Here is a 14,040-nt window from a genome sequence, read left to right as displayed (position 1 = left end):
ATTCATTTAAACCTGGTAGATTCAGTACAGGCAGGTCCTGTCACCTCCTTCCAGGCTGAGCAAAGTGTCCCTGTGTTAGCCCCAGGTTCCAAACAGCCAGCTCATGCACTAAGGACAGGTCCTGGTCCCACAGCCTGGGTGCCTCCCAAGCAGTTCAAGCTATTCAATTGTCTCACTTATCCAGAGGGCCTGATCCAGCTGGGGGCTCCACAGCCTTTGGTTCATAATTCATGTGCTTCCATTCGTTTGGCTATTTGTCCCTGTGCTTTTTGTAATCTTGGATTCAACAGTTCACGCTCTTGCAGACCCTCCTCTTTCTCGACAATTGGACACCTGGAGCTCCACCTGGGGCCTGGCTGAGGATCTCTGCATCCACTTCCATCAGTTACTGGACAAGAGTTCCAGCATGACAGTTAGGGTGTTTAGCCATCTGATCACTGGACTAGGTCAGATCAGGCTTTCTCTTGACCATTGCCAGCAGTCTACAGAGGATGTATCATTGTGGATTTTTGGGGACCTCTCAAGCACTCTGCCTATTCCTGTTCTCATGTGGTCTTCATTTATCATGGTCTGTTATTCCTCATTCTCCCTTTCTGTTCTTGATCCAGCTGGGATCTCCTGCTCCCCTAAGCTTTCTTTCCCTCGAATCTTGCCCTTCATTACTCCCACTATCGTCCAGGTTGAAGAACATCATATTTTTTAAAATGTCTTCTTGACCGATGGAAGCTGAGTAGGTCTTAATGTCTGCATTGTTAAATGGTATCATTGTTGATTAATATGATGTCTTAGGTGTCTCTCCTGTTACTGTGACAAAATACTCTGATAAAAAGTAATTTCAGTTAGAAAAGACTTATTCTGGGTTATAGAGGAAATCAAGGCAGCAGGTGCTTGAAACAGCTGGTCAGATCACATCCACAAACAAAAGCAGAGTGATGACCAAATACCGATGCACGGCTCTCTCTCCACTTATACAGAACTAAGATCCCAGCCAGGGGATGGCATCACTCAGAGTGGGTAGGTCTTCATTCCTTAGTTAATTTATCAAATTTTCCACCATAGGCATGCCCAGGAGCCCATGCCTACATTCCATCAAGTCCTTAACACTAGCCATCACAATGGCAGTTTGGATAGGAGTTTAGGATACTTTTTTTTTCTTGCCTGATTAACTTCAGTGCATGGGGTAGACAGAGAGGGGACACAGGGCAAACACAGGATTAGTAGTAGCTAACTAGAGCCTGAATAGCACATGATCTGGTACCTAAGATATAGGGTTGGACAGATGAGGTGTCTAGGAATTCCAACAAGGCATCCAGAAGTTAGCAGCAGTCAGCAATCAGAAGGACCCATTTTGGCCAGTTCCCAAGTTTCTGTGGGGTTGATTTAACAAAGGGACAATTGACAGAAGTGTAGATGGGGTTAAGGGAAGCAAACAAGCAAGTGAAACACTTGGGTACTAGCAAGAGGGCAAAGGCGTTATCATGCCTAGGCGTAGAGAAGTATGCAGGAACCAGTGTTACTGGAGGACAGCTAGAACTGGAGCTTCAGGCAGAGAGGTATATGCACTGTTCCACTGTAGGCACCACCAAAGACAGAGGAGGAGGAGGGGAGGAAATCACGATGCTGACCTCTGTCAACTTACTTTCCCACCATCTGACACCACCTCTCATTGGCAGACCCCACCTTGAAGCCAAAGAGCATAAGAGCTAAGTGGTGTGATCCTCATGTCTCTGCCTCTCAGGGCAGAGTGGGGTGAATGTAAGGTCTTAGGGGCCAATGGAGGATGACCCAGTCCAGTCTGTTACCAGAATAAAGAGTTTTGCTTAGGAGAGCAAGCCTCCTAGCCAGATCTAAAGCTTTATTCTAGACTAATGGCTTCTGTAGCTTGGTCATATTGGATGTCAAGACCAGTCCTCTGGAGTCAGATTTGCCCTCTCTACACATGATAGTCAAGTGGCCTCAGTTAATACAAGTAGGGCCCAGCAATAAATAAGCAAACCTTATTATAGCTAGTTGAGCTATGATTAGCTCTAATCTCCTATAGTGAGAAGCTGTTCCTGCTTGGAAAGATGCAAGTTGAGTATCATCAACCATCATGACTGCTGGCTGTGGCCCACAGGCACTTTCCTGTAGCCTGGTTGGGAGAGAGGAGTGCTGCTCCCTCTTTTATTATTATTCTCAACAGTGACTGACTATGGCCTCAGAATGTTGCCCAAAGTGCTATCATAGCCTGGAGGCCCCAATTTCTATTCTATTGTGCTTGCTTTCAGATAGTAGTTAGAAACTAGCAGTCTAGGCCTCATAATTTAGAGCCTGTCTGATTAATCCCATAAGTCACATTTCATACAATGACACTCAATTTGTTCTTGTGTAAATTTTGTTACCTGCGTTGTGTAGTTGGTGTCTTATCTTTTGACATTTGTAAGAAATGTTGGACTGCGGAAACATTAGCAATTCACTCACAGCACCCTGCCCCACCACTGGCAGGACAATATATGATCTTGACAGTAGCAAGTAAGAGGTTGGGTATACCTTGAAATATGTCTTTGGATACCCCACTTGTTAAGGATCTCCTTTTGGCATCTTCTGTGACATTTTATTGTCCCCCCAAACCTTGCCAGATAAGTATCGTTACTATTTTATAGATAATGAAGACTTAGAGATTCCTAAAAATAAAGAATATATTGTCAGAGGATGGCTCCAACTGTTTTTGTTTTTTTGTTTGTGTTTTGTGTTGTTTTTTGCTTTAAAGAGGGTTTCCCTATTCAGATTAGGCTGACCTCGGAACTCATAGCCAGCCTCTGCCTCCTGAGTGCTGGGATTAAAAGTGTACACCACCATGCCTGGCATGTTTTTCTTTCTCTTTTTGATAACTGTTTCAAAGTCATTTCTAATGCTTGTGTTAAAATTTAACAATTGAAATATAGGGTTAATATCTATTCTCATTATGTTAAAAATAACTACTAAAAACATGCTGATTGTCTAACACCCAACAATAGCCTAGCAGGGAATGGTATTTTTTGGGGGATCTGCTATGATATAAAGTGTTGAGTGACATCTACTTGAATTATATGCAAACCCATCACTAAAGTTTGTAAAGAGCCCATGTCTCTTTGAAACCTTCATTTTGCCTTGAATGCATTTTCAAGGAAAGTGTCCCTGCTGGGAAGCCACACCCTTGTTCAGCTCAGATATAGAAGACAGCTCAGTCAAAGGTAAGCTAAGATACTAGCTATAAGGAGACAAAACTGGAGAGGACTATTAGTGAATCTAAGTTCATACATGAACTTTTTCTTGTTGTCAGGATGCTCTTGATTAGCTCAAGAAGTATTTAAAAAATCTTCTTTTCAAAATGAACTTCCATTTAATTTGCTAAAATTTAATTGCTTTTATGGTTTTGTACCTAATGTGATTGATTATTTCTAAGGCTGTGTAGCACTCATTAGAGGGCAGAAAATCAAAAAGAAAAGAAAGGAAGGAAAGGGGAGAAGGGAAGGAAAAATTATTCTGTATGGTACTGAACTTTTACATATTTGTAGATATGTCCCATATCGGAAAAGAAAAACAAAACAATGCTTTTCTAAGAGACTGCAGGGGAATAACATGGTAAAACCCTACCATGACTCTATCAGCCTTACATTTGGGAAGAATAAAAATAATCCCATTGCAGTGAAGCATGGAATTTAATTGGCTCCCAATGTTTTTCCCTTGTGCATCTGGTGGCCAGAACTACAGTAGAAATTTTTAAGATAGAAGAAGACGACATAATCCAATTAAATTTCCTTTAAAAAATGTCAAAGCAAATACATCCAGGGCCTATTAGCTCACATACAGCTTTACTATTCCTACTGGGCAGCTGCTGTTTACTGGGTTTTCATCTATTGCCATCTTCTCTTCTCATTTCAGGGTGCTATGATATATGTCAGACACACACACACACACACACACACACACACTCGGTGGGGGGGGGGGGATCTCAGCAGCTACAGTTTTCACCGTTGATGAATAAGTAATTTACTGCTAACTTCTTTGACATCCTAAGTGGCTCTAGTGTCAGCCAGCTTGGAATATGTTATAGGGCTCTCTTAGAGACAGTGATTCTCAGCCATTTTAGATTTGTGATTTTTTTTCTGTCACTGAGTTTTACTTTGTGCTCCATAGCTCTTCCTTCTAGCAGAAAATGCTATATGGCACATACTATTGAATGTTCCAGATTACATTAAGTTTCATTGTGAGATTTGAGCATTGTCTCTCATTTTATCTGTAAATTACCTTGGAGACTGGATTCATCCACTGTTTTCCTGGAAGTTGCTTTGTTCTAAGATGTGTTAGAGACTCTCATATACATGTTCTTAACTCTGAGAAACATAATCTGCTTTTTGCATTTAGAAGCAGAGGTGGAGACAAGGATTTGGTTATTAAGTAGTTGGGAGGGGGCGGAATGAAATATCCAAAAGGAATTAGAGTGACAAAGGAAGAGAAGGAATTATTAAAGAGTGAGTGTATTATTAAACCAGTTACATATAGAGATGGCCATTGCTGAATGCTGCTGGGAAATGCTAGCATCTAACAGAAACACATAACTCAGAATTATCCTGCCTAAAGTGCAATGAAGCTACAGTATTACTCTGTCAGTCTCCTTTAGCCAGTCATTACTTGAGGGCGACTCTTGAACATAAAGGAAAGGAAATAATTCCCTGGCACTTGCTGCTTGCCACAGAGGCAGCCAAAATAAGCCTCCGAGGCCAACAAGAAGCTTGGGTCAAAGGAATAGAGATGCTGGCAGTTGGAAGTCAGGCTGGTGGGAGCCAGATTAGAAAGGGTAAGAAGCAAGAAAGGGGCATTGGCAGAGCCTGTGACACATACTTAAGATTCCAAACATGTGCTGTCAGGATCCTGTCTTCCAGAGACTCGAGCAGACATGTCCTCATCTGGAATGGGAGGCACCATTGTCTGCAGATGAGCCCTCTTTCTGTCATAGGATTACCACTTGCATACACTTATTCCCCTGTTCAGTTCACTTTCATGGGCTGGGAGTGTGGCTCCACAGTATAGAGCACTTTCATAACATGTGCAAGGCCAAGGTTCCATCTTCTGCAGGCAATAAACAACATCAAAAGTTTACTGTTGTGAACACTGTGCGATCTGTAGTTTGCACTGACTAATTCAGAAGGAATATAAAGTCAATATTTTACTCAATACCTAGATTTTCATAAAACATCTATAATGTTTGGAATGCTTGCAAATTTATTAGGAAGAACAATAGGTCAGTGCTAGTTTGAGAGTTTCTTAGATACTCCCAAACCTCTTTCCTCAAAAAAAAAAAAAAAGGAGTATAGACAAAATTATAAAGGAGGAGATGCCTGTCATTCTACTGCTTTGATAACCCCAATCCCATTGCCTGGGTGTTCGAAAACATCCCTGCATCCAACCCTCTTTCCATTCCAAATTTGATCCCTTAGTCCATTTTCAAATGACACCTGAAAAAAATCTCCCTAAAATTGGTGGGTGGCAGTGGATGGATCCTACTCTATTGGACACTGCATGTGTCTCTGTGGCATTTAGTAGAAGTCACTCCAACCAGGAACCTAGGGATCAGGAACAAAGGAGAGAAAGAAATGATGGTGGGAAACAGTATTGAACAGAAACAAAGAACACAGCATGACAGGAAAAGTCCAAAAGCACTGCAGGAGTCTTAGGGTTCAAAGTGGTCAAGATTTAAAGAAATGGACTGCTGTTACCTTTTTGCTTCAAATTACCCCTCATTTGAATCTGGCTATTTATTTGTTTCATTTTGCCTGACAGCCTGTTGCTAATAAATTTGGTTCTCATATCTAAATTTTTGAGTTATTATTCCAGTATAAATTCTTATCATTTTCTCTTTTATTGGTAGCATTTAAATCATAATTCCATGCTAAAACAATATAAACAACCGTCACTTTTTGTACCTAATAAAAATGAGAGAGGGGGCTGGAGAGATGGTTCAGCAGTTAAGAGCTGGTCTCCCAGAGGACCCACATGGCAGCTCACAATTGTCAGTTCCAGGGGATCTGGCACCCTCACACAGACATACATGCAGGCAAAACACCAATGCACATAAAAATAAAAATAAATGAAATTTTTAAAAATGAGGATCATTAATACTGACCTGTTTCATGAGTGTTCCTGTAGTAAGCCCATCATAGCTACATGAGTGACATAATGTGTTTTATTTTTGTATTAAATTTTTATCCCATGAGGATTTTGAATATATATGTTTTTAACCATTTCTCTGTGCTTAGCTTAAATTCTAAAATGCCACCTAAGGACAAACACTGGTTTTAATTTTAAGAAACTTTTGAGAATGTATTGAATATTGGAGTTGAATGACTTATTGAGTTCAGCTTTCATTGATTAAAATACCATGTTCACTATATCCAGAGTGACTTCCTAATTTTTGGTATGAGGAATGACAGGTCACTAAAGTCTATGTGGTATGAACTATACAGAAGTCCTTTTTGAATCAGTGTTACCATTATCTCTCTGAAGCATCACTTCAGACTGCCAGTTGGTGAATTGGGCTCTACCTCACAGGTGGCATTTTTGAGGCAGAAGTATCATTTTGACATTATTAGGGGCCAGAGAGATAGCTCAGAAGTTAAATGCATATACTGCTCTTACAGAGGACCCAAGCTGATTCACAGCACCCATGGAAGTAGGTTGACACCTGCCTATAACTACAGCTCCAGGAGATCCAATGCCCTCTGGCCTCCTAAGGTGCCTGCACTCCTGTGCACCTAACTCCACCCCTATACTCAATTAAAATGAAGTTTTTGTTTTGTTTAAGAACTATATTGTTTTCTACTTAACTTTTCTTAGTGAAAATAGTAGGACCAAAAGTCACTATGTAGGATGAGAACCAGCTGCTTGTGAATAGGCCCACTCTATTGCATGGTTTTGGAAGGTAGCATGGTACATAAGTATACCTATAGAGCTTCATTGCTGAGAGACAGCTCAGTTCTTCCCCTGCTGACTGGTGATTTGGTTGCAGAGGAGTTACTTAATCCTATGCCCCAATTACCTTTTCTGTGAACATGTGTTGCAGTAACACCTACCTCTTAGGGATTTTCTGTGACAAGTAATGTAATGCATATAAAACACTGAATAGTTATTATCATGTAATAAATATGTAATACATTTCCTGTTACTACTATAACACTAAGTATGTATAAGATACAACCCTGCAAAATCTGTAAGCAATTCACTTTCATAACTCATCTTTTAGTTTCAGATTTGTATCCTAGTTAAAGATGCAAGTACTTGGTGCTCTTCTGATTCTATATTAGTATTATCAATTGGTATAGCTTGGTAGATCACCCACATTCCAGTGACATTGGCATTTTCACATAGTTCTGAACTCTAACTCTGTGCTAGATGGAACCATTTTCCCAGGATTTACAAGGACCTCTCTTTTTGGTGTGCAGTTTTTATTAGGTCTTTGAGAATTTTGTAGAATATGTTTTCATCATATTCATCCTTTCCACAGCTCTGCCCAGATCTACCTCCCTTCCCTATCCATCTAACTGTGTGTCTTCTTTTTTAAAATCATCAAGTCAAATTTGTATTGTCCATGTACTCTTGGATGTGTAACCTTCCCTGGAGCAATCCACCTACCAGGGGCCACAGCCTTAATGAAAACGGACTCTCTTGCTACCAGTAGCTGTCAGTAGTCAATAGCTCCTCAGCTAGGAGTAAGACTTTGTGCCGACCTCTCCTCTCCATGCTGGGATTCTGTCTGGCTTGAGTTTGTCCAGGTCTTGTGCATGCTGTCACAACCACTGTGTATTCACGTGTACAACTGCCCCACTGTTTCTGAAAAACACTATTTCCTTGTAGTCATCTGCTGCCTCTGATTCTTACAATCTTTCCATCCCCTCTTCAATGATCTCTCAGGAATAAGAGGAGGGGGTGTGATATGGGTGTCCCCTTTAGGGCTGAGCATAGACTCTATCTTGATGTCCCTTGAGCACATGAAATAAAGTTTGATTTTGTTATTATGTTATTCACTTAAAATAACTAAAAAAAATTCCTTCTATCCTACTTTACTTGTTTTGCTAAAATATTGACATTACATAGACTTGACTATTATTAATCCTCAAAATGATGTCTATTCAGAATCTTAGAATATGATCTGATTTGGAAATAGGGTGTTTGCATTAGGTAAAATGAGGCAATAGTAGATTGGATTAGATCCCAATCTCAGTGATTGCTATTCTAAGAAGATGGCTATGTGAAGACTCAGAGATACACAGAGACCACCACGCAAAGGCAAGGACTGAAAGAATAGTGACATCTCTTGAAGCTGAAGCAGTTGGATGGTTACAGAGTCAGTGCTACTGACAGTTTGATTATGGACTCTTGGACTCCTAACCTGTGTGTGAATCCATTCCTATTGTTTAAAGCCACCTGGGTGGTTGTAATTTGATATTGTCAGATATTAAATTTAGAATTCATAAATCCCCTCTGCCTGCATTAGTTTGTCAGGGCTGACCTAACAAAGTTCCCAAGGTACCACAAACTAGGTGGTTCCACACAATGGAATGTATAATCCCCTAATCATGGACACTAATAGTATAAAATCAATGTGCCAGCAGGGCTTCAGGTCTTTGAAAGCCGTTGCCAGATTCTTTCCACAGGTCCTCCTGGCTCTTGGCAGTTTGCCATCCATTTTTGGTGTTTCTTGGTTTACAGTTGTGTAACACCATCCTTTGTTATAACATGCCGTCCTCTCCAACAGGTCAGTTTTCCCATGACCATCCTTGTATAAGGACATCAGTCATACTGGATTTGGGGCTTAACTTATACCAATATGACTTCATCATCTTCAACTTATCTATTTACATCTGTAGTCACCTTCTGAGGTATAGAGGGTTAAGATGTCAGCATATCTTTCTGGGGGCATATAGTTCAACCCTAACATTGCCCCCTTTCTTTTCTCACCATTTCAAGTTTCGAGTCTTGAACTTGTAGGGATTCTGCTCAGGGTTGTTCTGAGATATCTCCTGATTTGCAGCCCAGCTTCAGCCCTCCTGGTTCTGACAGAGTCATCTCTCCCCAGGACTGTTGTGGTTACCACAGAACTGATTTGTATATTGAACACTTCATTCTCCTAACATCCAGCAAATTATCTAATCAATTTCCAATCACAATACTGTTGTTATTCTGGCCATGACTGACCAGCAGCTTCCTCTCATGATACCCTCAAGTATGAACTAGTGAAGAAGGCTTAAAGTTTGACTTCTATTTCCAATCACCTGTTGCTACTTGCACTATATGTCCTGGACCAAACTGGGCTGCTCACCCTTTCCTGCAAGGAAGTTTTAAGGTCTCTGCATCTTTACTTATACTTTTGACTATATATAGAACACCCTTTGATGATTCAACTCTCTGCTAAACTCTAGCTGCACTGAGTCAGTATACCTCTAGAACATGATCACATAATATCATCTAGCCATTCCCCATGTTTCTGTGACACTTTGTGACCTGGATATTAATGAAGTGCTAATGAAGGGTTAGAACCTTTCCTATAGCCATGGGTGTAAGTTAGTGCTTATCTAGCATGCTTAAGGCTCAAAGATGAAACTGAGCATTGAAAAAAGAAAAATTAAAATGACAAAATAGAACATTGTATATAGAACAGACTTGACAGTAGAACCAGTTGTGGGCTTTCTCACTGGCTAGAACTAACAGTTGACCATTACAGCCTATGCAAAAAGTTTGTGTGTATATATGTATGTGTATACACACAAACTTAGTATCACATAAGAAAAAGTGATGCTCTGACTAATGTCATTAGTGATTGCATTGTTGTAAATACCTGGAGTAAGCTTTACATGAATCGAAATGTTGCAATATAGCACATACTAGACTACATGGTACATTTATATTTGAGTACATATGGTATAGCCTGTTGTTCTAGGTCCACAATGAATAAAACAACACAAGATCAAACATAAGACAAAGTTAAGCAGTCAAGACATAAAAACACAAAATTATGGGGCTGCTGCTAGCCTGACAACCTGAGCTCAATCCTCAGAAACCACATGATGGAAGGAGAAAACCAATTTTCCCAAGTTGTCCTCTGATCTGCGCAAGTATTCCATGTCGTGGATGTGTGTGTGTGTGACTCACAAATAAATTCTATAAATCGTTTAAAAGTGAATTATAATTGTGTTGTACTTTTATCTGACTGTTAGAGGGGTATGATTTACTTACTATACACATGTGAATTATGTCTTGTACTACACTAGCACTGAGTTGTAAGAATTTATCAGCTTTGTCATGATCCTCCAGGGCTTGTTGCTTGTTTTGTTTTGTTTCTTAGACTTATTTGAGGAGGGTGTGGGTTTTAGAAGGGTTTTTGTTTATTTGTTTGGTTTTATTGTTTATATTTCACTATAGATAGCTCAGGCTAGCCTGAAACTCACTCTGTAGCACTAGCTGATCTCAAACTCACAATCTATCTGCCTAAGTCTCCTAGGCACTGAGGTTAAAAGTATGTAGCACCAATCCTGGCTGGCATCATAATTTTGTGGTATATTATTGACACAAAGCATTATTTTGTAGCACCCCAGTATAAGATAGCTTAGGTCTAAGCCTACTATGAGCAACCTACTACTGTTAATGGTTTTGAAGAAACAGTAACCAAGTAGCTGATAGAAATACATTTGGATATAAAAACTTGAGTTCTCAGTACTGCATGAGAGGACCTCCACTGCATTAGTGCTATCTAGCTCCCAGAATTTCAGTGTTTCACAAGACAAGTTGATTTTTCTTGTCTGTGGGTCTGTAGGGCAGCCAGCTGGGCCTTGCTCATGGCTGAAAATTGGGCCAGATCTTCTCCATTTTTGTCATTCTAGAACCAGCACATCTATTTTCCATGACTAAGCCATAGCCATTTGTGTGGTCATGCTCCTCTAAGAGGGATAGGACAATACTCCTTTTCCTATTTCCTCTTTCTCTCCCCCTTCTTCTTCTCTTCCCTTCCTTTCCCTTCCTCCTTCACTCATCCATCCTTTCTTCCTCTTCTTTCTCCATGGAAGGGGCTACAGTTACACGGTAAAGACTGGGAACATAGAATTCTAATACAGGAAGTAAACAAACAATTAAGAATAAGAATATGTTCTTCCTCAAAGTCCTTCTAATACCTAAGTAGAATGTACAAATCTCTACTCTTTTATTTTAAATGAATAGTGTGTGTGTGTGTGTGTGTGTGTGTGTGTGTGTGTGTGTGTGTATCTAGGGTAAATATGTGTACCATATGTATGCATGGGCCCAATAGAAGGTGTTGGGTCCTCTGGAGCTAGAGTTACAGGCAGTTGTAAGCTATCATGTATGTGTGCTGGGAACCAAATATGGGTTCTCTGCAAGAACAGTAAAAGTGTTTTTGCCCACTGCACCATCCATCTCTACAGCCCTGAAATGACTTCACCAAAAGTTTATTGAAAGACTGAAAACCAACAAAACCAAAACAATCTAGCACTGAAATTTCAAAACTGAACTTTGAAATGTGGCTCTAATTGTGTCCCTCTTTGTTTTCTTCCCAGAAATGTGAAGATGTTTGGATGGGAATGCCTTCACCGATTCCTGCAAAATACATTAGATACTTAGACTTTTTGAAGGAAGTGTATGGCTTAGAGGAGAACGGACTGTGAAAGTTTCGATTGACTCTCTTTGATTTACTGCTCTCATTTTGCCATGTTTATTTTAATAGATATAATTTCCTTAAAAACAAAAAAAGAAACAAGGTTTGTATTAAGTGGAAATCCATAAACCACATTTAATCTTCTTTTGTCGCTGTAGTTCTTCAGAACAAACAGCCTGTTATACTGCTGATGTACCAGCACTATTAAAAAATACCATTTAAAACAATGGTTGACAATTTTTGTTGTATGCATTATTTATGAATACCAAAGACTCTTACAGTAATTTCCATCTAATATAATTTGATTCATTGCAATGTGAAAAGAAAATGATTTTTGACAGCTGTGCATGACAATATAAAATCAAATTATGTCAGACCAATAAGTTATGATTCTGTTCAGCATTTTTTAAATCTTTTTGACACATGTTTGTTACTTACATAATTAACTTTTGTAGCAATACACCTCATCAAAAATAATTCTTAAACCTCTCTAGAGTGAACATGTTTATTTTCTGAAGTTAGTGAAGTTATGGGGAAAAGAAACCTTCTCTCTGCCAACACATACACACACACACACACACACACACACACAAGTGAGAGAGAGAAAAATCGAAACATATGCCATGTTTATATTTTTAGTGCCTTTTTATATCTAAAATCAGCTTTTTATTTTAGGAATATATGCATGTATATATTACTAGAGCATGACCAAAAATTATTATGCCTGTATATACCTAAAATATTTAGGGATGTGATTGTGGAAGGTTTCAAGGGTTTGTTTTGGTTTGGTTCACATACATACTACTAGCCTCTCATCCTCCAGCCCAAAGGTTTAAGTAGCTTAAAATTACAATGGATCTCTTTTAAATTTCTCTGCTCTGATTTTTGTCCTCACACAACAGAATTCTTATCATACAGTGTTTATTTGATTACAACCTATCACCATGGAGCTTCAGTGTCCAGAAGTCTTCTCTAGGCCATGCCAGATCCCGGTGCTGGGTGCTAGATATCATAAATCTGTTTGTCTCAGAGGCAGTAGGAGTCTGTCAAAAAGGAACTGTGTCTGTCAGGGGTTATCCTGGGGAGAAGAGGAGTCAAGGACATTTCAGGGTCGCCCCTATCTCTTTATTCCTTCATTCTACATTTGCAGCATTCCCTTGTCCCAAAATTAGTTGGCTTCTTATATGGTCTGGTTTACTTGACAACAATGGCTCTTTCATTTTCATTTAATCAAAACTAGTCAGTAAACTACTTCTCTCCATAAATCTAGGACAATGTCATGTGCACCATTAGAACTGACCCCATAGATCTTTGCATTAAACTAGTATTCACAAGTTAGATACTAGAACAGTGGGCCCATAAAACTCTAAATTTTATGGCTTAATTTTTGTCCCAGATTTTTAAAAAAAGGCAACCAACAATGCCAAGCTATTTTGTCATTTTAAGATTTGTCTACTTTCCAGAGAGCAAGCTTTTAGAAGGTATGACACTTGCCTAGAAATTTTCAAGCTGACACATCTGTCACCTACCTATTCAACCCTTCACTCATTTGTCTTTCCCTTGAGTTTAACTGTATAGATAATTTAGCCATTGTACAGGCTTGTAATATAATTCAATTGAGAAGCAGGAAGAAAAGGAAGTAAACCAATGATACTGTTCCTGAGTTCATGGGGTGACGACTATTCATTCTGTTTCAAGGATCTGTGTTCTTGCCCTGGTGGTTCCTGGTTCAAGCTCACAATTAACAATAAAATGGCCATTATAGGAATCATGCCGATAAACATGATACATTGCAGCTATACAGACACTTTAAATAATTATTCGTTTTATAACTAAGCCATATACCGAAGGAGATTTATAATTTAGAGATAATATCCCCATTAGTAAAGTTTATGACCCAATAAACAGCTCCCACTAGTTAATAAATGCCAAAGCCATAAAAACAAAGACTATTAATGTAATAGAATTTCTGTGCCTCTCTCTCTTGCTGGTGGTCTGAAGACACTAAAAGGAAATGCTATCTTAGGAAAAACATTTATTCTCATTATGTAAATATCAATGAATAGTCTTACACTCGAGTTGGAAATTTCCCAGCTCCCCTTGGTCCCAGGTGGTCCCAAACTGCTGATGTATTTATTCTGCTTAGGTTTCAAGCAGTAGATAACCAATTTCAACACAAATAAACTCTGTGACTCAAATCTTTAGGGCAAATGGAGAGGAGGACTGGAGTTTCTACCTCTCATCTTTCCTTCTGGAAAAGAAAAACTCTAGCTAGTGTCATTGTTCCAAGGTACTACTTTTAAAGTTTCTCAACCTTTGTATAGACCTATTTTTAACTCCTAACATTTTCTTCCCTATTG

At 39.3% G+C, this 14,040-nt stretch overlaps 1 protein-coding gene across 1 annotated transcript in view; it reads left to right on the top strand.

Moving 5' to 3' along the window:
• Window positions 1-12,049, top strand: part of Efhc2 (EF-hand domain containing 2) — a 179,474-nt gene extending 167,425 nt beyond the window's left edge. Inside the window, exon 15 of the mRNA XM_036174907.1 lies at window positions 11,583-12,049. Coding sequence (XP_036030800.1) covers window positions 11,583-11,690 — 108 coding nt within the window. The 3' untranslated portion in view covers window positions 11,691-12,049. The remainder of the gene's footprint in view (window positions 1-11,582) is intronic.
• The last annotated feature ends 1,991 nt before the right edge of the window (window positions 12,050-14,040 follow it).

The sequence above is a fragment of the Onychomys torridus genome, chromosome X, assembly GCF_903995425.1.
Source record: "Onychomys torridus chromosome X, mOncTor1.1, whole genome shotgun sequence".
Taxonomy (NCBI): Eukaryota; Metazoa; Chordata; class Mammalia; order Rodentia; family Cricetidae; genus Onychomys; species Onychomys torridus.
Note: the sequence above shows the minus strand (reverse complement) of the source record. Positions and strands in the feature narration are given on the sequence as shown.